The sequence below is a fragment of the Rhamphochromis longiceps genome, linkage group LG23 (genome assembly GCF_057381845.1).
Source record: "Rhamphochromis longiceps isolate RC_006_pf linkage group LG23, R_longiceps_female_GT1.1, whole genome shotgun sequence".
Classification (NCBI taxonomy): Eukaryota; Metazoa; Chordata; class Actinopteri; order Cichliformes; family Cichlidae; genus Rhamphochromis; species Rhamphochromis longiceps.
The window spans coordinates 25,443,211-25,470,150 of NC_140578.1; the positions used below are offsets into that span (position 1 = coordinate 25,443,211).

At 40.7% G+C, this 26,940-nt stretch overlaps 1 protein-coding gene across 1 annotated transcript in view; it reads right to left on the minus strand.

The window, feature by feature from the left end:
- ahr1b (aryl hydrocarbon receptor 1b) overlaps positions 1 to 26,940 on the minus strand; it is a 69,546-nt gene that overhangs the window by 35,975 nt on the left and 6,631 nt on the right. Inside the window, exons 3-4 of the mRNA XM_085398132.1 lie at positions 13,977 to 14,092; positions 1,890 to 1,979 (exon numbers count right to left, since the gene is read on the minus strand). Coding sequence (XP_085254258.1) covers positions 1,890 to 1,979; positions 13,977 to 14,092 — 206 coding nt within the window. The remainder of the gene's footprint in view (positions 1 to 1,889; positions 1,980 to 13,976; positions 14,093 to 26,940) is intronic.

A 26,940-nucleotide genomic window follows, 5' to 3' on the forward strand; every position in this document is an offset into this window, starting at 1 on the left:
GAGATGGACTCAGCAGACAAAAACTCAAAATCCAGCTTTAATGCTGATTGTTCACAGGAACAACAAAAAAAGACCAAAACCTCTGCAGGGCTGAAACCAGGAAGAACAAGAACAAAGGTCAAGTGGAGACTCGGACAATAAACACACAGGGGAACGAAGCCCGGGGAAAACCGGTCGGGAATGAAACAAAGGAAGTTGAACTCAATACAGGGCACATGAGTCGAGAGACTACCAAAATAAAATAGCAAATAACTATACATCCAGATAAGATCGGATATACAATTTGACACAACTAAACAAGAGCTAATCAACCTAAAGTGATTTAAACTAGAGACAAAATAGGGAACCAGTACCAGGGATTAAACTGATAAAAAGAAAGTAGAAACAAACAGTGAGGAGATCAGGCACAAGAATATTAACAGCACCAGAACAAAATTAGAAACCAAAATTTAAAAAACAAAAAAACAAAACAAAACTTCACAAACACATGATAAAAACCCCAGGACTGATTCTATCTGATAAGTCAGAGGATCCTCTTTTTATTTTGCTTTTATTTTATAAGAGCAGAAACTTGTCTAACACCCTCTGTGAAGTGAGCTTCGATTTCTTCCTTCAGGACGTGGGAGTACAGTCCTGTAGCTTTGTGGTTTTATATCTCACAGGATGGGGTATGGATTTACTTCTCTATTATGTTGTATCATGCTTATCTGTTGATGACTCACCGTCTGTGAACCAAATCTACTTATAAGTACAAATAAAGTAACCTGAACCTAAGACTGCTCCTGAGCACATGGGGGTTAACTTTGGCAGGCCCTGGAGCGAGATATTTCATTCTCTCTGCTAATTAAACCTCAATTGTCTGCACTCCTTCATAACTTGTGTCGCTGGTTTTATTAAGCCCAATGGTTGTCCTGTCACATTGTGTTGTGCATGTTATGTAGGAAAACAAATCCTCCTCGTGTCCCTCAGCTGTGTTGCTTAATCGTGCGATTGGGGTCTCCTGGGTGTCACCCTACGTTGGCTTGTTTCCAAACACTGCACGTGAGCAGGAACGGCAGCTTCACCCCGGATTTGAGCTTGTTTGGTAAACGCAAAGTGACGGGCCTCAGGTGGATGGGGAAGTGAGGGGTGAAAGGTCACGTTCACACCCCGATCCGTGTGTGTTTGTTTACAGTATGCTCACATACACTGTGTGAATATCTAAACCTGCAGGCCAGATTTAGACGCAGATAGAAAGACTTTGGGTAATTTGATAATCGCGTTGTCCAGAATGAGATTAGACTGGACGCAGTGTCGCCTCGTCGTGAAGCCAATTGGATTAAACCTCCCATTCCATATGTGCGCTTCCTTCAATCCTCTTGCTGCTCTCGCAATCTACTTCATCTCAAGAAAATAACCAAAGGCAAAAAGAGCAGGAATGACCAAACGAGTGGACAACAAGGGTCACTCAGATCCTCATCCAAATTTCCACCAAACTCCAGCATCTTCACTCCAGGGCCTGTCCTACTTCTTGCAGGGATTCTGCTTTGCTGTGTACCTTTATCTGAGTCGAAGCTCCAAATGGTTCATTCTTCAAATCTGTGCTTTGATAAATAAAATTCAGTTTTTTGAATTTGAGGATGTGTTTTATAAGGTTCTGTAGTATCTTTGTATACAATGCTGATAAACCCAGCGTCCACATAAAAAGCAAAATAAAGACATAGAAACCTCTTGAGGTATACTTTTTTGTACTTTGCCATCACATTCTTAAGAGTTAACAGATTTGTTGACTGATACCATTAGCTAGAAACAAGGAGACACAACACTCTGTCTTCTTGCTGTAACCATAACAACATCATGTAATCCAAAGTCTGACCTCGGTTTAATCATCAGTTGTAGGAATTCGTTACCTGATGGAAGCCGAGGTAATCCTGGATGGTGTGAGAGCAGAAGAAGATGATCCCCTCAGCCGTGACCACCAGAACGAAGCCGTTAAGGGCCTGTGGAGAGAAAACCTGACGATTGTATCATCTCACTGATGGTGATCACGTTTGTGATGTGACCTGATAAAACAGGAATGGGTCAGCGAGGTAAGTTTTGGATAAGTTTAACATACTCAAGATGCTGACATTCTTATGAAGCCACCGAAAAATATTGTAAAAAACAACTTTCATCCAGCATCTGATATTCCAACATGATCTCAGCCAACAGTGTTCAACAGTATAACTAAATATATGAATGAGTTACTGTTAAGTCTAATTGTTGAATGTTGCCATTGTGTTTCTTAAATTTGTACAGTCTTAGTTTAAGCAGTAGGATCAAAGCCATTCCTTTGATCCTGACCACCTTTCCAGCCACTCTGTGCTGGGGGAGGTTTTATTGTAGATACATCCTATCTGAAAGATCTGTTTCTTTTGATGTAAACTTCCTGGGTTTATGACCCTTTGGTCAGCAGGAGGTAACACACACACACACACACACACACACACACACACACACACACACACACACACACACACACTTAACACACACACACACACACTTACATACAGTGCCTTGTCTATGTAACCAAAGGGGGGTTGCAAGGGGAGGTGCTTTGTAAACTATTGTTTGAAGATTGTCAATAAAAGGCAGCGAGAGGAGGCCACCATTGGGGTCATTGTCGTGCTGGACACAGACGAGGCCTCCCTTGCGCAAGTAATGGATCGATCGACTGTCTTGTTTTCTTCATGATGAATAAGTCTCTAGAATTAGCGGGGTTTGTGGAAACACAGACCCAACAGTTACAAACAACAACCCCACCACCCCGACTCCATACAGCTACCATGTAGTGCAGTCTATCTACAGAGTTCAAAGTTGGACATTTTAAATGCGACAGAGTCACTTTTGTAGGCAGCCTCTAGTGGCCACTAGAAGAAAGGCAGTTTTAGGTACAGACACTGCAGCTTATTTAAATCTTTCGCCTTCACATGTGCTACCCTTAGTGTAAAAAAGATTACCTGAGAGTCCCACACTCGTCTCGCTCATGGCCTAACCCACCATCGCCCAAGGACACCGTGTGTGGAACTGAGACACTCCAATAGCTTTTACAAAACTGCTTCATTTTGCACTCTGAGACTAAGAACGACCTCCCTTTTGTTCTGTAATTATATGGAATAATCTCAGCAGAAAAGCTGCTTTCTAGAAATTTCATAAATTACATTTACAATGTCATTTAGCTGGAGGTAAAAGACAGAGCAAATTAAGACTTCTGAATCTCAAACTCCAGCTCTGATTAGTTCATAGAGGACCAAGAAGAGTAAAGGCTGCAAAACAAGAGCGAGCAGAGAGGAAACAAGCAGGGATGAGACTTCTCCCCGGGGCCTAGAGAGAGGCTGGAGAGGATGTCAGTTCAAAGAGAAGTCATGTGGCGGAGGAGGAGGTTGGAGGAGAAGGAGGTCACTACTGAATGACTAACACCTCCATCATTGCTCCTCCTCTCCCTCCTCAGAGCCCCAGGGCACCGTGAGGAGGTGATGACACGGTGTCCCGACGCTGCCGAGAGTCACAGCGGCATGCTGCCAGCATCCGCCCGCACCTCTCCGATGAGGACCAAGATGCTTGCGACCTCCGTAGACGCAAAGTCTTTATATGAACGGACACGCATGCAGCAGACGTCCCCGGGTTTCTAAGACTCGGATCACTGCTGCTGGGCCAAAACTCAATGTTTGCTTTTGAAACCTCTTTGAAAATCCATTGCAAGATGTCAAAAATGCATTAGCATCAGGCCCGGAACGAGACAGGGTCTCTCAGCTGCTGAATAATTCACACTGTGGAGGCAAGTGGGAAGTGGGGGGTCTCACTTGAGGAGGGGGCTGCCAGCAACCCAAACTCTGATTTCTTCTAATAAAACCTTCATCCACCCAACTGTCAGTTCTGCTTCCCTGTAATCAGCTCACAGTTGATCATTATTTTTGCTTTAAAGACTGTCCTTTTAATTATACTGCCCCCTTGTCATTTTTACAACTACCGAGTGCCCTAATCCTTTTAAAAAATGTATTCTACATTTGTAGAATACATTACATTGTATTATACAAACTGTGAATGTATTGCTAACTACAGGTTTAAAATAAATGCACTGGTCTACAGTTTAGACTCACAACGATCAGCTGCAGGTATATTAGCGACAGATAAAGAGGGACGGCTGCAATTTTTACCAGGAATGTGTAAAAATTCCCCTTTCAAACTAAGAGCAAAGATATTTCCCACGAGTAATAAATAATAATAATAATAATAATAATAATAATAGTACAGCAGCTGCCAAACATAATTGGATTACAAACTTGAGTCCAGCTTAAGTGTGGGAAACCAGTAAGTGTAGTTTTAACTATTCACTTTTATCATATGGATGTACAGTTTTTTACTTATTTTCTGTCATGTATCACATGTTCCAGAGCTGCTCAGAATTCAAATGATGAGGTCAGTATATGCACAAATAATCCCCCTAAGACAAAAACTCGGGATTCAGAATGCTCTAAACCCTCAGTCTCCCCTAGGGCTGCTCGATTATGGCAAAAATGATAATCACGATTATTTTCACTGAAATTGAGATCTCGATTATTTGACGATATTTATTTAACCCTTTAAAGCCAGAGCTTATATTATATTTTTACATGCTGTAGTGCCATTTGTGGGAGCATTTCAAGTTGCTATATAACTGTTATAGCCCATATTTTAATAATATGTATGCATTAAGGCCATAGTAACTACATTAATTGCAAAAAAGTGCAATAAACTACAAGAAAATTGAAAATCGTTTTTGTTTTTTTACATACATTTCTACTTAGAGAAATTTAAGAGGTTTATCCCTCAAAACTTTAAATACCAAAAAGTTGCAAAAAATAGTTTACAATAACAGGAAACTTATTTTGAGTGTCTTCATAGTTTTATTTTGGAGATACACCAATTTTTATATACACTGCAGGAAAAACAAAAAAACAATCCTATGATGCAAATTTTCAAAGAAAACAGCAGGTGCATCAAAATAAACTATTTCCAGCTGTGCAATTCGAGTTCTAAGCATCCCAGAAACTATTCAGAAAAGTCAAACATGACCAGTATAGGTTTTTAAGGCCTACAAGTAGAAAACTACATTTCCGCAAAAATGACATCACTTCCGGTTTCGGCCAGGAAATGGCGGACATGTGATAGTTCGGGCTGACGACTTTTTCAATGTGGGAAGTGTTACGAACAGCTGATCGGATCGGCAAAGCGTGTTTCTGGAATATTATGTTTTTGTTCCTGCAAGCGCTTTTTATGCAATTTTTGCAAAGCTTTATGTGGAAGGAAACCGTGACCGAGGACAAGCTGATGGCATAAGTTGTAAGTACAACTCCTCCGGTTTCATATGCAAACAAATTATTGCGCTAGCTTACGCGGTTCAGGTTCTACAGGGATTTAAAAATAGTTACACAAAACGGAGCGTGCTGCTCTGACCGGCTTTAAAGGGTTAACAATGACTTTAAAAAATAATATAAAATAGTGTGCAACACCACTGAAGTTTTTTTTACCTCTCTTTTCAACCAACAGCAGTCACTCTCCTCTCCAAATAACTTCTGCTTAGCTTTCCGAGCTTCCCTCGGGTCCTCTTAATCAGCGGTCTCCAACCTTTTTTGCGCCACGGACCGGTTTATGCCCGACAATATTTTCACGGACCGGCCTTTAATGTGTCGCGGATAAATGAAGGAGGGGCTAATAATCGGCTCAGTCATTTTTAATGATCGTTGAAAGCCCAGATCGTAATCGTGATTAAAATTCGATTAATTGAGCAGCCGTAGTCTCCCCTAGTTTTTCTAATCTTGGTTCTTTATGATGTCATAGGGAGCAGATTTCCTTACTGGCTGTGGAGGTTCTCAGTCATCCAGGTCATGGTGATCTAAGGAGCTTGGAAAGAAAAGTGACTGGACTTCTTTAATCAGGTATCTGAGGCCTGGTGGGAGTCAAGAAGGTCGTTGACCCACTTTTGATCATGTCCCTAATATGATATCCCTAATATCGTCATCTCAGGTACAGAAGTCCCATGCACCTGCTGTTCAAATGGGCCTGTTTGTGAGGGACAGCCAATCAGAAGAAAACTTGCTTAAAGGGGAGGAGCTAAAAAAGCTCGCTTCAGAAGAGGAACTGAAAGGCTCCGAATAATAAGGATCATTTTGAGCTGTGAATGAGGAGAAATGAGGAGAATACACCTGTTAAAAAAACAGATGTTAAAATATTAAACAGAATAAAATCTGTATCTGTGCAAAATGTGCAAACACACACACACGCACAGTACACAGTGGAGTGGCACACATGTTCTGTGTATAAATATTTACAGTAGCTTCTTCTGTCTGCAGGTCGGGCTCTGTCTCCAGAGACTGAGACAGAGTGTGTTTGCATGTGTGTTCGTGTTATAAATGTTTGTGCGTTCCCTGAAAGACGACAACCCAGTGGCAGCAAGCAGTGCCAACAAAACACAGGAGAACTGTGTGTGTGTGTGTGTGTGTGTGTGTGTGTCTACTCCAGCCTCAAAGACGAATTTAAAGCTTCACCTTGTCTAATCCGACCCTCTCCTCTTCCTGTTCTGTGCAGAGTGCTCTGAGTCGGCTGTCAGTCCTCTTTATCTCTGCTCCCGCACACACAATCAGCACTGGGCTGTGTGTGTGTTAGATTCAGGGCTATACTGTGAAACATCCAAGAATACTTTAAATGCTTTTAGTTTATTTCCACCAACACACTTTGTTCGTCTTCACTTCAATAATAGATGCCCTCACCGGATCTGTATAATTCATGGACTGCTGTCTGTAAAAGAGAGCAGTTGAAGGCAGGAGGGTTCAGCCTTCCTCTTCATTCCTGCTGCTCACCGAGCCCTTGGGATCAATGCATTTATCAATAAACAGATTGAGGTCGGTGAACTCTGTGTTAAAGTCTGTCTCTAAAATTATCTGCATTTTATAACTGGTCAATTCAGACTTTTATTCTGAGCGCCCTCTATGGGCTATATACCAGTACCAAAGACACTGAATAAAAATGTCAGCCATCTACCAGAATGACCTCCAAACATTGTCTTTTCTTGAGGTCTAGTTTCGGCTGTTTTGCTGAATCAAAAGTTTTGCTGACACTGAAGAGGTACATTTCAGGTATGTCCTGTTATATAATGTGTGGACTACATTGCCGAACTTGCTAGCAGAAGAAGGTTTATGTTTCACATCATCCTTTAATCGACTGGAAAATGAAACAAACAAAATGGAAAGAAGAGCCATGATGCCACCTACCAAGGGCTGGCCGATATGGCCTAAATTCCATATCGCGGTTAAATTTGAAGCATGTGCGGTAACAGGGCTCTAGAGTGCGACCAATTTGGTCGCAAATGCGACCACATTTTTCAGTGGTGCGACTAAAAAAAAAAATTTGGTTGCACCTGTGCGACCAAATGTTCGGGTAGCAAAAAAAAAAAAAAAAAAAAAAATCTGCAACCTTCTCTGTGGTCAACAACAGACACACATTATGCCCCTGTCGTGGACTAAACCAATCAGAGATAGTCAGGGGCGGGACCTCTCTGATTGGCCGTGGTCCAGTTGAAAGTGCAGGTGGAAGTGGGAGGTGAGTAGCTTGAATAAAGCGATATCAATTAATTAAATCCTGAATCGACTTTTAAATATAACTGTGTTTTGCCAGAAACGCCAGATTCTCAGATTAAAGCTCACAAAACCATTTCAACAACAACCAAACAGCAAATGAGAGCAGGTACACGGATTCCACACAAAGACGTAAACACAGAACGGACCGACGCATCAGAATCAACTTTGTCTTTCTCGGCTTTCTCACCCGACGGCCCGTAGACGGACACGCTGTCGGAGCTTAACGATCCTGATGCGTCCGGTCCGCGCTGTGTTTACGTCTTTTTGCGCTGATTCTGAGCTGCAGGTTTTGTCTCTCTCCAACCAAAATTCACCGAGCCAGCAGCAAAAGAAGCAGCAAACTGCGCTTCACATTTGATCAATGTCGTCATGAATTTTGCTGTTTTGCTTCCATGACTATTAAAATCACACTTCATGTACAGCTCTCTCTCTATCTCTCTCTGTACTTCAAGAACAGTTTCCCGTCTCCAATCTCTGTTTTCTGTATTATTCATTCGCTTATTACCCACCAGTCTACCGTTGTTTACAGCGCTGTCGGCTGCTGTCTTTTTCTTTTTTTCACTTAAATGACCTCGGACAAGAAAGCCTATTTTTTCTGTTGTTCAATACTGAAGAAATTTAAACTTTATATGCAGAACATTGTAGAATATTTTTAAGGTTATCTGCTATAAAAAGCCAGACCAGGAAAATCTCCTTCATGTTTTTCTGTTTTATTCTCAGTTACTTTCACTCAAAGGCATCTGCTGTGATGTTCACAATTCTGATGAAGTCAGTATTGATAAATGATCAGAATTATAATATTTCTGACTGTCTGAGGCTAAGTTGAATTGAATCGGGACTTTGAAAACCGGAATCGAATGGATTATAGAAATCAGTGATGATACCCAGCCCTAGTGAGCAGCCTAGGCACGACAGAAGTGGATGTAGCTGTAATAGGAAAAGAACTATTGCTAACTTTTCTGTTAAGTTAAGGCCTGATCCTTCTGAAATTCATAGCCAGTGCTCTGACACGGTGTCATCAATCTTTGAATGCTGAAAAAGCACAGTGTATCCAGAAAAACACATTATATTATATAAATTATTATAAAATTTGTGTGCACCTAACTTTTGTGCCGGTACGCCTAACTTTTTAAAGTTAGACGTACCGGTACGCCCATGGCAAAAAGTTAGTCTAGAGCCCTGGGTAACGATATATATCGCGATATATTCTTTTCTTCTGTATACCGTATCTTCTGCACTATAAGGCGCACTTCAAATCCTATAATCTGGTGCGCCTTATGTATGAATTCTGGTTGTGCTTACTGACCTCGAACTGATTTTATGTGGTACACAGTGCTCAAAAATCTGTCAAAAAATGTTTAAGTACGACTTTCGTAAGCTACAAAGCCACACCGCTTGATAGATTGTCGGAGCATTATGGCTACTGTAGTCAGGAGCCTCGCAGAGTAATCTGGGTCCAAAACTCTGTCCACAACACTCCCAAAGTCAAACGAACACTGCGCCATCACTGAGAGTTAAAAACTGTCTAAATACTTTCATCTTTAATAAAATGATCAGCGTCCTGCTTTATCAGGTGTAACAATCAAGTTTAACATCAGGCTTCCGTGAAAACAGAATTTATCCATGAAAACAGAATTTAGAAGCTAGCAGGAAGTTAGCTTGCTAGTTTCCACCCAAACATCATAAAGCATGTTCTGACTGAGAGATTTCTGAAAAATTTAAACGTACAGCTCTGCCATCGCTTCCAACATAAATGAAGACAGAAAACTACACAGCAGTGACTTTTATAGAGTTGCTGAAGTTGGACTAGCTGGTATATAATGATGTGCTATGTGATCGCTAGCGACACAGCTATGTTAGCATAACATTAACGCAGTGAAGCTGGAGGATGAATGCCAAACTTTTTTCCACTCGATAAAAGTTAACGCAAGGGTTCCTGATGGTTAGGGACAAATCGCATGGCAGGATGCTGTAAATGGATCAAACTTCAGTCAGGAGAACAACTGAGATAATCCATCCACAATACGAGGTTAGTCATTAATAACTGCAACAACAAGGGAATAGAGCAGCTGCGAGAGAATTTGACATTAATGAATCAATGGTATGGAAGTGGAAGAAGCTCAGTTTTTGGCTTTCCTCATATTTCAAAACGTACTTCATCTCTTTGCTATTACTGTTGCCCGGCATAATTTCCAGATGATATTGCTTGCAGCCGCTGCAATGCTTTAGACCAAAACAGGCACAGCTTGATGACATCATCAACATGCGGTATAGTCAAAATCTCTACCGTTGGCCAAATTCATATCGTTTCTACCGTATACCATTTATACCGCCCACCCCTACACCTACTACTACTGTATTTACCATTAAACACCTTTCAGTTGCTTATTTGCAAAGAATCGCCACAACAGATGGAATTACACAGCTTTCACAGTAATTTGTGTCTCCTCCTGCTCTAAAACTGATTATATTTTTAGGTGAATATGTTAACCACAACTCTATGGAGCCACATAAAGGTACTGTAATACAGTTCATAGGTTTATAAGGCGACACCGTCCCGGATGGTCAAGATTGGCATGCAATAAATGAGAAGTCAATCAAATGTCTTTGGATTAGGAAAAACAGCTAAATGTGCATTTTATCTCTTCTCTGCAATAATCTTATCAATTGTTTTTGCATTCAAAAAGACAGGCATGATGGACTAACAAGTGTCTAACAACAGTTTAGTCTTTGCGATCATAAAGCAGGATTGTCACTATGACAAACACTCGGAATAACGCTTTTTGGAACAAGAAAGTGGATGGTTTGAGGAAAGAGTACAGGAAGTCATCTGGAATGACCACAGGTTATAGTCCACAACTATCAGCCAGCTATCAGCCACCTGTAACACAGTCCTGAGAGTCCAAAAAAGACCATTTAACTAACATTCACACCTCAATCTCAGTAACCTTAATGATTCATGGGATTACAGGGTGGGGCAACAACTCACAAACATCCCCTGACATGTCCTAGAGTGTCTGGGCCCCCGTCAAGGCGACAGTCCTTGGGATAGGGAATTGAGTTCGAAAATGTGACCTTATTTCCGGGATACAACCACAAAGGATTGTAGGTAAAAGAGGCTAGCGTGCACGGGCTATTACAAGACAACAGTCACACAGAGATAAACAGACACAAAGAATGGCAAGAAGCTGTTGTATTATTAACTGCCATAGCCGGCTGCATGATAGCCATGGGAAGCCGACGGGTAAAGAGATCGTTTTTTGTCGGATTCCTTCGTGGAAGAAATATGTTCAAGTCATGTTTCTGAAGTCCCGAAGAGGCGATGGATGGCCTGGATTGCGGGGTAAGTCCCGAGCCACACCGTGCTACAACAAATCTCTTTCACTGGAAAGAACAATGACTGTTACTGCCCCCTCTCTCTTCCAGTACTCCGGAGCGAAGAGACAGACAGGACGTCCGGGGACGCCGCCGGGTTTTCTTTGCTCCGCTCCGATTTTAGTGGATTTTAATGTGTGGCTGACGCCACTGCTCGTATGGGTCTAACCTTTTCACTCCTTTGATTTTTTTCCTCGTACCTTTTTTTTTTGCCTTTCGTCAAGTCTGTCTTTGTACAGACCTGCCGTGTTCTCCTTAGTTTTGTACATAACTGTTTTGGTAAATGGTAAATGGCCTGTATTTATATAGCGCTTTACTAGTCCCTAAGGACCCCAAAGCGCTTTACATATCCAGTCATCCACCCATTCACACACACATTCACACACTGGTGATGGCAAGCTACATTGTAGCCACAGCCACCCTGGGGCGCACTGACAGAGGCAAGGCTGCCGGACACTGGTGCCACCGGGCCCTCTGACCACCACCAGTAGGCAACGGGTGAAGTGTCTTGCCCAAGGACACAACGACCGAGCAACCGGCAACCTTCCGATTACAAGGCGAACTTCCAACTCTTGAGCCACGATCGCCCCACGATTGTTTTGGGGGCAAATAAAATGCAAGTAGGGATTAAAACAGCACAATGAATGGTTACCGGTGCTGGAAATGCTAGCGCTTGATGCAGTGTTTTGATTTTGCTGCCGCTCGTACCTACAATGCAAGGCGCACATGTCACGTGAACTAAAAAGAAACATCTTTAAAACTTAACGAAGTCCAGGTGCCTTCGACTCCAGCACTTTAGACCACCAGGATCTGGATGACTGAAAGCATCCAGACATGTTTTCCTGTATTTTAATTTTATCATTAATTATTTAAAATAATGTAAAACTTCCCAAAATGAACTAAATCTATAAAGAGATTGTAAAGAAACAACTTCTATGACTTTATATCCTTTGTTGTGTTTACAAGATATCCTGTTCAAGTCACACTAGGCCTGGACTGTGCTGTCATGCAATACCAAATTTGACCAGAAGACAGTGCAGTGAGTCAGTGTTTATTTAACCGGGTCGGTTTGTTTTCGGCATCTTCTTCCCGCCCAATAGTGGCAATGGGCATTTGTCTCTGCCCATTCTGCCATTCAACAAAAGCCTTTATTGAGAATAATTTAACCCTCATCCTCCATCTTTCCTGTGGTAATGTGCTTGTGTTAGCCTAACCATAGCACTGTAGCTAGCCACTAGCTAGCACACTACTATATATAAACTAGCCCAACTTCACTAACTTTCCAAAAGTCGCTGTTATTTAGTTTTCTGTCTTTGTTTACACCCAACATTATAGAAATGCTGTTTTGTTTTAGTGCTAAGTTCTATCTCGTACGTCTTCTCTTTCATTGATGTCTGGATGTTAATCTTCTGGTCAAACTTTAACACTGACCATTTTATTGGAGGTAAAAATACCTGGACCATTTTTAGCTATTAGTGGTGTCTGAGTGTTTGTTTACTTTTGGGAAGTGAAGGAACCTTTGGACCTGGAAATATTTACGAATTTTCCCGAAACACTGAGGTAAGTTGATGTTATGGAGCAGTATTATTAATTTTCAGTGTCTGTGTTCACCTTAAGTATCCTGAGCCCCCTATTTTTTATATACATATATTTTTTTAAATAACTTTACCAAGTGTAGGGAGTAATAACAGCAAAAGTGTGAGATGGAAGTCATGTTCGGTTAAACAACAGCTCACTGTGGCAAAGTGAAACTCTCGAGTGCACATTCAAAGGGGAGATGTCACCGCTGTAAGTCAAGGAAAACAAGCCATTTGTCTCCGCGTCCTGCTGTGCAGAGCAGCCTCTCCTCCATCACAAGGTTTCCACTGACCTTATAAACCACTAAGTGTGGACACTCTCTGCATGATGCAGCGAAAAAAGCCACAAACTGAGAGCCTCAGAGGCACACAGTTAGCAGTGACACCGGTGAAAAAGACTAGTCGAGCTTTAAAAACCATGTTGAGAAACACATCTGTTTCTTCTACAGTTATTAGATGGTTTTAGAGGTTGGCCGGATTGATCCAAATATCAATACCAACGATGGTATTGGTACTGAATCGATAAGGTTATGAATAAATTTAGGTGTAAATTTTACCACAAGAGGGTTTGGCTCAACTTAAAAGTGACCCTTAAAAGTTCCCTTATCATCAATCATGCTTTTCTTTCTTTCTTTTATTTGATTCCACTGAAATTTTGAATTCATTGTGAACTCTGCATGGCTCCTGCTTAAGTAGCTGCTTAAGTAGCTGATTTGCTGAGAACTTACTCCATGTGACTGGGGCTATTTAGCTGTTCTACACCTTTAAATTTCATATCCACAGACCAACTTTTAGGCAGTAGCTCCTAAAGTTTGGAACAGCTGTTTTCCATCTGATAGGTTGGCCATAACACTGGTTTTGCTTTTAATTGCGCGATGAAGGAGAATCTATGTTGTAAAGACATAAACTTCACATGATCTCTAAAAACTTCAGGCCATCTGAGCACCCAAGTCTGAGGCGTTTTCCGGGAATGGTGACGCTATTTTGTCTATTTTGATATCTTATCTTTAAAATAATCTTCTCTAGAGCAGGTTAGGTCTGCAGCTTCAGAAGTGTGCCTGAGAACTCAGGCTTAAACCTGAAGTCTGAGTGCAGGTTTCAATTCAATTCAATTCAATTTTATTTATATAGCGCCAAATCACAACAACAGTCGCCTCAAGGCACTTTATATTGTAGACCCTACAATAATACATACAGAGAAAAACCCAACAATCCAGGCTTCTGGATTTTTTTTTGGAAGAATTCTATAACATTACAAGACTGGTAAAATTGGGAGTTATTGTCTTCACGTTCTCAAGAAAATACCACAACCTGAACTGGGCTTTATTGGAGCAAAGTGCAATAAAATAGATGGATGTCAGCAGGTAAAACATGTCTGGCTCTCACCCACCTGAAGAAGCAGCTCCCCCTCGGGTATCTGGATCTCTGTAGCTCCCGTCGTCTTGCTGGCATTGTTGTGATCACTGCTCCTGTTCGTGCCACTGGATAGCCGGTTCTTCAATGCCACTGCAGAACCAAAGGGGACAAGTTAGTGATGACCAGCAAAGGTCCGGGTAAACCAGCTCCGAGTAATTCAGGAACAAAAATGGAAAAAAATGTTTTGCGTTTGAATTTATCCTTTGCAGCTGCATCCCGTAGTGAAGAAGCCGGAGGGTTTTCAGAAGCTTTGTTTTAAGATATTTTGACAGGAAGGCCAGTGGGAATAACAGCTTTACAGAAAGAGACAGAGAGTGACAGAGGGGGATTTCAGGACACAGCATAGAGGGAGTAACACCTTAAATGAAGGTGTGAAGAGGGAGAGAGCAACACTGTTTTTACACATGAACTTTGGATCATTTTGGGAGAATCAGGCTGGGATAGTGCTTAGTGTGTCATAACACAGTTGTAGTTCCTCAGATGCAGCACAGAGCAGGAAAATGTCTGCTTCAAAGACATTCTCAGAACTGCAAATAGTGTGTGAACTTTACATGAAGGAACTGCCATTATAGAGGGTGGAGGAGGCAGGACTGCTGTTGTGAAAAACACATATGAGGTATGTGAATGTTGCCTAATTTTAGCTAGAGAATAAACCAAAGCAATGATGGCTGATTTCTTAGTTTTTGCAACAAATTTTTAATATTAGACAAAAAATAACCTGACTGAATACAAATGCAATTTTTAAATGATGATTTCATTTATTCGGGGAAAGGATATCCTAATTTACCTGGTCCTGGGTGAAAAACCTAATAACTGGTTGTGGCACCCTTGGTAGTAACACCCCGCCCCGCGGGATTTAATAACGCTCCATCGTACCTCTTTAATATCACGAATGGAGTGGCTATGTTGACCAGCCCTCGGTGGTAATGCACAGCATGATGACCAAACACAAACCTCGGCATAGAGCCATTAGAAAGTTATGATTTTGGATGGAAACAACAGCAGTCTCTGCTGAATGAGGTCCTCCTGGTTATTATCTGAGTTATATTTCCAGAATCACTTCACAGGGATAGGAGCCACTTTAAACCTTTAACATACTTCTAGTATTGTCAGCAAAGAGTTGCTTAGATTAAATTAGCATGACAACATTGTGCTTTGGGCCTTTAATTCAAACAGTGACTCCTTAGTGAGCTGCAGCCAAACCTTTGTCTGCTGATGACTCAGACACAAAATAAAGCCTGTCGACTAGAGCTGGGCGATATGAGATTTTTTCATATCACGATATGTTTTTTTCATTTCAGGCGATAACGATATCTATCACGATATAAGCCAAATAACTATATTTGTAAGATTTAAATGTGCCGTTGCTCACAAGTAAAATGTGAAATAATCAGCAGCTTGTTTTGATTTAAATATTTATTTCTCATAATAAGTTCAACAGGGTAGATGTACTTAAGGAACATGAGACTTTTTCAGATAAATAAAGGCAAATATTGCAAACTACACAAAAGGCAGCCGCTAAAGCGTTTAAGTTTCAAAATAGAACAAATGAAACAGACTAAATTGTCAATTCCACTTAGAAACAAAATATTAATTCTAAAAATAAATCTTAGTTTGTTTTACAGAAGAACAGACAAAACTGACTAACTTTTGTCAATATCAAATAAACTGAGAACTAAAAGGAAATTCTCAATCTCTCCTTGTTGTATAGCTGAGCTTTTCAAACAGTTTTAACAGTTACTTTAGTCTGACAAAAGCCGAATGACGAATTAGCGCTTCCATTCAGAGACTGAGGCTACGTCCACACGTACACGGGTATTTTTGAAAACTGAGATTTTCCGTTTTCGTTTTAAAAAATAATCCCGTCCACACATAAAGGCAGAAATGAAGGAAAACGCTGCTATGAACATGCCAAAGCAGCAGGTGGCGCTAGATTCCTAACCGTGCAGAAATGTTGGCCAATCAGAAGTCTAGAAGCCTCGGTCTGAAAAAGTAAACAAAGCTGGGGCATAGAAGCAGAACCGAGTCATATGTGTGGACGGACAGTAACTGTGTGTATATGTAAGCATTTAAACACTGCAGAGAGTAGAATTAACAGTAACAGTATTGTAGAAATTCATTTCACCGAAACAATAACGTGGCGCAGTGTGACGTCAAAAAATGCGCACACCTTTGACGCTGCGTTTTCTCCGTTTTTCTAGTCCACACGTAAATGCAAAAACGGAGTTTTTAAAAATCTCCGTTTTCAGTGACCAATAACGCCGTTTACGTGTGGACGAAAGGTGCAAACGCATAGAAAAATCTGAGTTTTCAAAAATACCCGGGTACGTGTGGACGTAGCGCATGCACCAGCTTATTGTATTTCCAGACTTGCTTTCGGCACAATTTACAGTGCACGCTACTCTGTTTTTTGTCAGACTTGAAATAGCCGAAATACCTTCACACTACGGAACTTCTATGGCTCTTCCGTTCGACAATCTCTCCGGCATTGGAACCATCATCTGTTTTCTCTTCGGTAACCTTCGGTCACGCTCGGTTGATTTTTCTAGTCGGCACACTCATTTCCTCCATTACGCGCTGGCTCCATTACCCGCTGGCTGCTTCCCAAACAAACACACGTGCGGCTTGGCACTTGTGCTGTACGTAACAAGTCACGCGACGTGACGCTGCGGCTGTGATTGGTTCGGCTCTGCGCTACTTAATTTGGATTGGCTGACCTTTTTTTTTTTTTAAGAGGACAAGAGCGGCGAGGTCTATCGCGATAGCTTAATTTCTCTATCGAGTAAAATTTATATCGCGATACATATCGTTATCGTTCTATCGCCCAGCTCTACTGTCGACCATCAATTATTAAGAGCGAGACAGGGTGGAAGGGGGTTTTTGGACCCTGACGTCATGACTTGGAGCCATTGGACAAAAAACACCCCGAGGCAACCATGAGGAAGAGGAGAGGTGACGTGTTTGCAAACAGAGGTTGATGAAAATTCACAGAGGTTTCCTCAAGAGGTCCTCACTCGAATAGACACTGCAGTATGTGCACAGAAACGTTACAGTAAACAGGAATGCGATATTATCATAGTAACACATCAGTAACTGAGGGAGTTCATGAAGAGGCCCTTGGATGTCTTATTTTGTCGAAAACCCAAAATATATTCAGTTTCCATCAAGGTCTAGCAACCTCCCAGGGTGCAGTTCCTCCAATGTCCACTTGGCTCTACCTGCACCTCAGTTTCCAAACAAGACTACAAAAGACAAGGGTCATAAGTGAGTAAATGCTTGTTTCTGCTGTTTATACAGTAGCATCTACACTCACTTTACTGCTCCAATGCCTTTCAGTCAGTTAGCAAGTTAGTTCAACTTGTGCTGCTAAATATTGGCTCTAAAACATTTTGTAGCCGCTTTACCCCACTCTTCTCATTGTATTAGAGTGTTTCATACTACCAGGCATGTCAAGAGTATATCCCTTTAGTGCTTAGTGTGTCATAACTGATACATACAGATTTTAAGATTTCTTTATAGTCAGTGTGATGCCCCCCCAAAACCTAAATAAATTGCACAATACATTGTTAAACAATAAATACTCCCCCAAAATTGTAGAGATAAGTTATGTAGCAAATATGATGAAAGCTAAGATTTAATGTTTTTTGTTTAACTCGTCAGAAGGTTCAATAAACGCTCGAATCATTGACTCATCTGATGAATAATTTGGCTTGCTGTGGCAAAATGTTTATTAAACTAGAAAAACACCCAAGAATGTTGCATTTTACTGTGTGAAATTGTAGTATTTTATTATAATAATATCAGGTATCGGTAGGGTTGAAAGCAGTACTCTGTACCTTTTACGGTACCAACTAAAATACTGAGTACCGATTTGCACTAAATTCAATTTTGGCACCCAAGCACATCTGGGTTAGAAGAAGAAAAAGTGAGACCATGTGATGACTCAAACCTGAACAAAAACTCGATGCAGGCAACACTAGGCCCTTCAAAGAATGTCTGTGTGAATGAGTCTTGTACGAACAAATCTCAAAATAAAGTAGAAAATCACTTATAGGTACTAGTAAGGTAGCTGGATAAGCAGTTCTATAAGTTTTATGATGGTTACGCTGACATTTCTTATCAGCATGCTATTTATGTTAAACAAACATGTTATGTCGGACAATATGTCTGAAATGTTAGCAGGTAAATGGTAAATGGACTAGTTCTTATAACTTTTACTATTTAATATTTTAGTACACAAACACCAGGAGACTGATGCTTACATCATTTACATCGTCTGACAGCAAAATGTTGTAAATAAATAATAAAACACAGAGAAGTATGGACTTATTTTGTTTGAGAAAACTTTGAATTTACTATTTCAAATGAAGCAAAGCACCGGAAACAGTACCAAATTCCACACACTGGTACTGGTTTTGGTTTAGCTGCTTACCAAGCTAATTACTTTTTATTTGTATTTAGTTTTAATCTTTTATTTTCATCTTTAAAAGTACCGAAAGTACAACAAGTACTGTTTGAAAATGAAGGATTTTTCCACATTATGTTTTATGGATGTTTTTCCATGTGTTTTAATTTCTATGGATATTTACAAAATATCGATAAAGTTCAGTAAAAAACCCTGATATTTTTATAGGCAGAAAATAACCAGGACATAAAATGGTAACACTGAAACTTAAAAATTCAAGAATCCCATGGGTGACATCACAGTGGCCATGTCCATCTTTTACATACAGCCTATAGTTTTCAGTTGTAAAGACCTGTCACGTTAAAGTGTATTGATAAATGACTAAATTTATTTCTACCATTTATGATGACTTAACAGCTGGTTTTTGGACATACAACCATCTTCTTGGACGCTTATTCAATGATAGCAATCATGTGCTTGGAGGTCTAAGCTCTGACAGACAAATACACAGTACTTTTAAAGCTTTCTGTCAAAGTAAGCTATAAACCAGTCTACTATTGACATCAGAACATCAGCTCCTTCACCTGATCCAGAAAAACTTTGTCAGAAGACTTGCACAGAGCTTCGGCATCAGTTCACAAAGCTGTATGTGAGCCTGAATATCTGAGAGTCAGTGGATTTGTTTCTGACTTTAATCCAGGCAAAGTTGCAATCATGCTTCCAGGTCCAGCACTCAACAACAAGCAAACACAACAACTGTGAGGTCGACCTGCAGCTAAGACGACCAGCTGACAACAGAGGGATGACGACGCAAATGGTGACCCCATCTAATCTCATCCTCCTGCAGGCCCACGTTCACAGAGCGAGCGATGGAAATGAATTTTTCAAAGGTTCAGACGAGTGCAGAGGAGAGCACCTCCCTGGGGACAACAGAAGCAAAACAGAGAGCACTGTCTGCAAACTACAATGTGTTTGTGGGTGTGGGTGTTAAATTTTTATGAAGGACCTCTGCCTTCTCTAAAAACTGCAACCAAATCAATTTTACACTCGTCCCAAATGTCGCAATCTAAAGACCAGATCTTGTTCCATACATTCAGAAGCACCAGTTTTATAAATTTTATAAACAAGTTTTATTATTTTATTATAAAGTTTAAATTATTAAAATGTTACTAAGCATTGGTGTTAAGCCACTTAACAGTGACCATGACCTATCGGCAACAGATAAACAGTATGTGAAAGTCATGTCCTAAAGAAACAGCAACAAATCCATTAAAGACCTGACACAGGACCTAAGAGATCCATCTGGACCTTCAGCTGATCATCTACTGTTCACTGGAGCCTCATCAGAAATTGTCTCAGTGGAAGGCTGGCTGTCAAGAGGCCATTCATAAGGAAGGGAAACAGAGAGAAAAAGCTGAGGTATAAAAATTACAGAAGAACTGGACTGAAAATCAGTGGAAACAGGTCTGATGGAGTGATGGATCTGGTCTTAGTATTCTCATCAGTATGTACAGAGAAGTTCAGGAGAGAGGTACAACAGTGAGCGCCTACAGCCATCTGTAAAACATGGTGGAGGCTCTGTCATGGTTTAAGCTGGATTTCAGTCACTGTTGCTGGAGATCTCAGAAAAGTACTGTTAGATTTTGATCGAACATGCAATACCATCTGGAAAACAGTCTAAATTCTTTTTTTTATCTTTAATAAAATCCAGGCTTCCATGAAAACAGAATTTATTAAATTTAACAGAGTTAGAAGCTAGCAGAAAGTTAGCTAGCTAGTTTCCACCTAAACATGATAAAGCATGTTCTGAGAGATTTCTGAAAAATTAAAACGTACAGCTCTGCCATCGTTTCCAACATAAATGAAGACAGAAAACTACACAGCAGTGACTTTTTTAGGGTTACTGAAGTTGGACTAGCTGGTATATGATGATGTGCTACGTGATCGCTAGCGACACAGCTATGCTAGCATAACATAAACACAATGAAGCTGGAGGATGAATGCCAAACTTTTTCCACTCGATAAAAGTTAACGCAAGGGTTTCTGGTGGTCAGGGACAAATGCAATTGCATGGCAGGATGTTGTAAACGGATCAAACTTCAGTCAGGAGAAGAACTGAGGTAATCCATCCACAATACGAGGTTAGTTATTGCCTTTTCTCATATTCCAAAACGTGCTTCGTCTCTTCGCTATTACTGTCGCCCGGCATAATTTGCAGAGGATATTGCTTGCAGCCGCTGCGATACTTTCGACCAAAACAGGTGCAGCTTGATGACATCATCAAAATGCGCTATCGCGGTAGAGCGGTATAGTCAAAATCTCTACCGTTGGCCAAATTCATATCATTTTTACTATACAACGTTTATACCGCCCACCCCTAAGTGGGACCCTATCAGTCATGGATTGGCAGAGAAAAGAAGAAAAGGCATAAAAATCCAAAGAAGAGCTTTGAATGTCCTTCAAGAAGCCTGGAGAACTATTCCTGAAGACTACTTAAAGACAGACTTAAAGGCCCGCGGGCCACATCCGTCCCGCGAGATCATTTTATATAGATTTATTATTATTGTTATGCATGGCCCGGCGATATGAGGCGCTAATAACACACAAACAACAGATCCCATAACGCAGCGCTGCAGCTTCCTTGCCAAACGCTAGGCTACTTGGGAACATTCCCGCGTTAATCAAGTCAAACTTCTGTTATTGCGAAGCTAGCCCCTCACAATGGCGAAGAGAAAAGTTGATTCTGTAAACAGAGCCTTTCAGCACAGGTGGGTGACTGAATATATGTTTACAGATATTGCTGGTAAATCCGTGTGTCTTATTTATGGAGCTAATGTTGCTGTAATTAAGGAATTTAATTTAAGACAACACTACGAGACAAAACATCAGGATAAGCTGAAAAACCTAAATGCAGAGCAGAAACTACAGAAGGTAGAAGAGCTAAAGAAGAATCTAACATTTCAGCAGACTTTTTTTCACCAGAGCAAAATCACAAAGTGAAGCTGTTGTGAAAGCAAGTTTTATTGTAGCAGAGGAGACAGCCAAATCAGCCCGGTACCACTATGAAGAGCTGCATGATGAAGGTGTGCGACGTCTTGTGTCCAGACAAAACGCACTTCATTCGTGGAGTGGAAATATTGGACATCAAATCGATGCACGGGACAACGACAGGAAAAGATATTTTTTAAAACGTATGTCAAAGTATAACCAACGTGAAATTGCCCTGGGACAAACTTGTTGGACTGACAACAGATGGAGCACCGGTGTTGTGCAGTGAAAAAAGCGGACTAGTCAGCAGGATGCGAGTAAAGATGCAGGAGGAGAACTGAACCGGTGAGTTAACAGCATATCACTGCATCACGCACCAGGAAAGGCTGTGTGGTAAAATCCTAAAAATGGAGCATGTAATGATCACCGTAACGCAAACCGTACATTTTATCTGAGCTAAAAGTTTAAATCACCGTCAATTTCAGTCTTTTATGTGGGAAATAGATTCAGAGTTTGCCGACATTCCTCATCATACAGAGGTCCGTTAGCTGAGTTGGGATAAAAATTCTCAATAGAGTTTTTGAGCTCAGCAAGGAAACCTGTCAGTTCATGGACATGGCATGTATGATGCAGTGAAGGCATTTCAAGTGAAGCTGTCACAAATGCACCAGTCCAACTTGCCTCACTTTCCCTGTTGCCAAGTAATGTTGAACCAAGTCGGCGCACTTTGCTGAACTGCACCTGTGCAGATTCAGATGGAGCTGCAGTGTAATGATACACTCGAGGAAAAGTACGACACTAAATGGCCCGCACAGTTTATTAGTTCCATTCCTGAAGCAATGCCCCAGCTCCGTCTACATGCGGCTCCAACCTTGTGTATGCTTTCATTTATTTTTTCTGGGGTTTTTGGCAGCATGTTCATATTTCTAACTTGCATAATTTTGACAGGATATATTTTTATGAAGAGCAAAATATTTAAAGTTAAAGTTAATTTTTTTTAAGTTTATTTAATCTGGACTAATATTCCTGTCTGTTTTTAATTCATATTTATGTTTAAAAAACATTGTTTTAGTTTGTTCAATAAATGTTTATCTTGTTTGGCCCGCGAACTAAAGTGTGCCTTGAGTTTTGGCCCCCTGTGCAATTGAGTTTGACACCCCTGGTGTGAAGCTTGCACAATTGGGGTGTGAATCTGTTCACACATGTGATGGCCAAACCCGTGGTCACACTCTAAAGTCGGTAACTTTTGTATTTTCATTCTTCATTTGAACATAGTAATACATTTTAGTTGCCAATAACTTCATTGATTGGTTTGGATACATTTGTTCTATTTGTAAGCGCGCACATTTAGTTTACTTATGTATTCATACTACTTCATTTCTTTGCTTTCTGACTAACTTTTGTCTTTTTATTTCTTACCTGCCACCATCCCTGGGAGTTGCTGGACAAAAGATGGTAGCCAGGGTTTGAAACCATTAAATACAAAGGAAGATAATTGGACCACACCACCACTTCCTGCTGAAGGGGGGAATGTGTGTTTTCTTTACTTTAAAAACAAAGTATTTGTATTTAATTAAATATTTGAGTTTAGGGTTTAATGGGGTTTTTGATTTTCTTCTTTAGTGTTTAGTTTATTAACAAACTAGATTGTACTGCATCGTTTGTGATTTATGATTGTGTTTGTTTGTTACCCCTCATGTGTCACAATGGTCTGATCAGCCATTATATATACCCTTGTATGTCATTTCATGTTTTAGGTCAATTATGTATGTTTGGGCAGTCATTTGGTTTGTTAAGGTTGCAGTCTGTGCCTGAGTTCAGTTCAGTTTTGTTTCTTTGACCTCTTTTATGAGCTCAACATTTATTAGTCTTGTAAATATAATTTTTGGGGGTTAAATAAATGGAAACTATATTTTTCTAATAACTCCTGGGCTCCTCCTGTTTTTCAACTCGGTCCATCACATGTGGTATAAATAAACAACCTGAAAAGGTTGCTTGAAGTCCTTGATTTCAATTTCACCTGTTTTAATGACCTGCAGGACCCCTGCATCAGTTTCGTGTCCTAAGAACATGCAGGTAAAAATCAAAGGAAATACTCCTACTTTAAGGACAGCTCTGCATGGATGTGAATGTGGAACAATTTGATGAGAATAAATATGAATAAAATCATATCAACATGAAACAGCTGTGTAGTGCAGCAGCTGTATTTTCTTCTTTGATAGTAAATTTGCTGACAAGCGTCTTTCAAGTTCACGAGTTTTGCCAGATGTCATGAACGCAGCATCGAAGTCTGATGTGACATTTTCTTCTCCTTCATTTGCTGCTTCATGAGGCGGAATGAAATCTGATGCACAAAGACATAATCACAGAGGTTGAAGGGAGAGTTGAAAGTTCACTTGAAATGTTCTCAGTGTTTGTGATGGGCTTACAGATTTTTGGTTGGTATCTGTGTAATGGAGACTTCACAATAAGCTGCGCACAAAGTAGGTTGTAAAATCCACTGATGAAAAGTTAATAAAGTGATGGCACTGTTTTCTCTTTTATGTATATTCAGTGAATGTATATATATGTTTTTAAGCCTTTAAGTCTGGATCTAACCGAACCCAAAGGGGAAAAGCTTCACACAACAGCTTTCCCCCTTTGGTGTAAAACTATTAAGAATTATCTTCATACTTTATAACCCTCAAATAGGGCTGTGCGATATGACCAAAATCTCATATCCCGATATAAGACATCTATCGTCCGATAACGATATAAATCACAAAAATGTAACATTTTCTGTAAATTCTGTGAATCTCGGGCAGCTCGACTTACGTGGAGTGTTTCCAGCTGGGCGTCGTGTACCTGGAGTCGAGTGTTTTAACTGATGCATGAAACTATACATTTTTAGACATAAGTTGTAACGGCCGCCGTTTTCTTTGTGAGTATTTATTACACGGCGTGCTGCGGGGAAAAGCCTGTTCTAACGTTTGAGTCTACGGTTTATTTTTTAGCACCTGACGGCTCTTTTTGCTTCTCATCCGTAAATACTCTGCATACTCTTTCACGTGATTCAGTTTATTTTGAAAAGTCTCAGCAGGATCTTAAGCTTTATTGGTGGAAAGGTGGAAAATAAACAAGCGGACACGCGATGGTTTTACCGTCGTTGTTGCTAACGACAACGCATAAAAACAGGCGCTTGTCCGTCTGTAGTGTGGTTATATAAAATATAAGAGAAAGAGAGAACTTTAAGACATTAATATAGCAACAACAGTGACCGTCAAAATGATGAAAAAATATTGCCGTAAACAGTTTATTTTGCGACACCACGAAACAAACGATAGCGTAAAATGAAACGATAGACGTTTTTATATTGTGTTACGTTCCCCTGGGGGGGGTCTAGGCGGTGAGGGGGAAGTAACAAAAGTGACCGGGTCAGAAAAAGGAGTCAAGGAGGCGAAACAGTTAAATAAAACAGTTTTATTGAAGTAATTCAACTAAAAGAGACGGACAAGCCGTTATCACCATAAAACACCAAAACACAAACAAAACTCAGGCGTTGGTCAAATAAAGCAAAAAGTCAAAAGGAAAGCGCAGCTCACTAGCTGGAAACACCACAAGACACTCAGCTCACTAGCTGGAAACCACTCTACTGGCACTCTGGCCCAGAGCTCACCCTGCTCTGGGCTTAAATACCCTTAATTGCTGATGGGAGTCAGCTGTACAGGAGGGAAAGGTGGCATCTCAGGCAGGGGAGGTAGTGGGACACGCCCACACAGGCACCCTCAGGAGAGAGAGAGAGGCTAGGGCCGTAACAATTCTCATCCGATATATATCGTTATATCGAACAGCCCTACCCTCAAATGTAACAAATCTAATGGTTAAACCTCCAAAAATGGACTATTCTAAGAATGATGTTGGCCCTTTTTTAATTCTGTAGTAGCAATACATCTCAAAGAAGTTGGAACATGGGCAACAAAGGACGGGCAAAGAAAGCGGCATAAAAAGAAACAGCTGGAGGCACATTTTGGAACTAATTAAGCTAACTATCAACAGGGCAGTAACGTGACTGGGTATAAAAGAAACATCTTACAGAGGCAGGGTTTCTCAGAGGTTGAGCAGGGTTCACCAATCTGCAAAAATTTGCAGGATCTCCTGTTGTGAACTGGTGTTATATGAATGAAACCTAAGGTAATTGGAAAAATGTCAGGAACATTGACTGTGACCCAAACTGTTTATGTCACATATCGGAATCAGTTGATAATTTCTTGATGCATCCCTAGGAGTGAATTTGTGACATCACAGCACTGCAGATTCTGCTTTGTTCAATCAGCTGCCCCCTTTCCTCTTCAAAGGCTCTGTAAAGCATCCATGAGTGGATTATCCCGCTGTGTTTTCATTCTCTGGGGCTTTCATCTCATCTCTGTTAACTGTAGTGCTCAGTTTGCTTAGACGTACATTATTGTGTGGCTGAAACCCAGGTGTTAGGGTCATCTCATGACCACAGGCACGGGGAGCTGACCTACAATACGTTTGTGCTGTGCTACAGCATGAGGATAGGGGGGTCACTCAGGGTTCACGCACTTGTATGGAGATGCTTCTGCAGGCTGTTTTTGAAGCTTCTGTTGTGCATTTTTAGCTCTACAGAGGATTTGAGTGGAAGAGTTAATAACTCAGTAAGTTCCCCAGGAGACAGTGGCATAGCAATACACTGTGTAGAGTGGATCAGGTGAGCTAAATCATCCAAACTCATACTTATCTGATAACTAGCTAACACTACAAACCAATGTTTTGATGCATACTCAATGATCCAGGTAAGTAAATCCCAAAAGGTTGATTCTGTTCATCTGGACATAACGTTTTCAGTGGGAGAAACGTTTCGTCACTCATCCAAGTGACTTCTTCAGTCTCAGCCGACTGCAGGATTCCCCAACCTTATAAACAGTACATTTGCACAGAAACTGAAACCAGCCCGCTGAATGAACAATGGGCTGTGAGGTCAGGGTTGGGGGCCATAAGCTTTGTCCCAGAACACGGAGCAAAAGAAACGAAGAGAGAAGGAAGTAAGTAACCCAGACAGATCCAGAACTCCAGCACAGAGGTCAGAGGTCACAGACAGAGTCCTTTTCAGGTTACCAAAGTAAATCCAGGTAACTCATCTAATGGTGAAAGTAATGTTTCAGTCAGGGCTGGGGGGGGGGGGGTTCTCATCTGTGAATAAAAATGCATTTTACTTGAAACAAGAAAAGAAAATTTTATTATTATTTTATATTCAGAATATCCCCCAGATCACTGTGAAAGTTAGTAATAAACAAAAATGGCTGAAATACTGTTGAATTGTATCTGTATTTGTTATATTTACAACTTACAACTGCTACTTCAAAATATATATATGCACTGAATCATAATGCAGGTAAAATTTACGTCATTCTGGAGCTTTGTTTGAGGAAATGTTCTCTTACTAGACCTCCCTAAATTTTAATTGAATACTCCTGCTGTGAACAGTGTGTTTTGCAAGACCACGATGAAATGTGTGAATGTATGAAACGCTGAAACAGCACTTTTG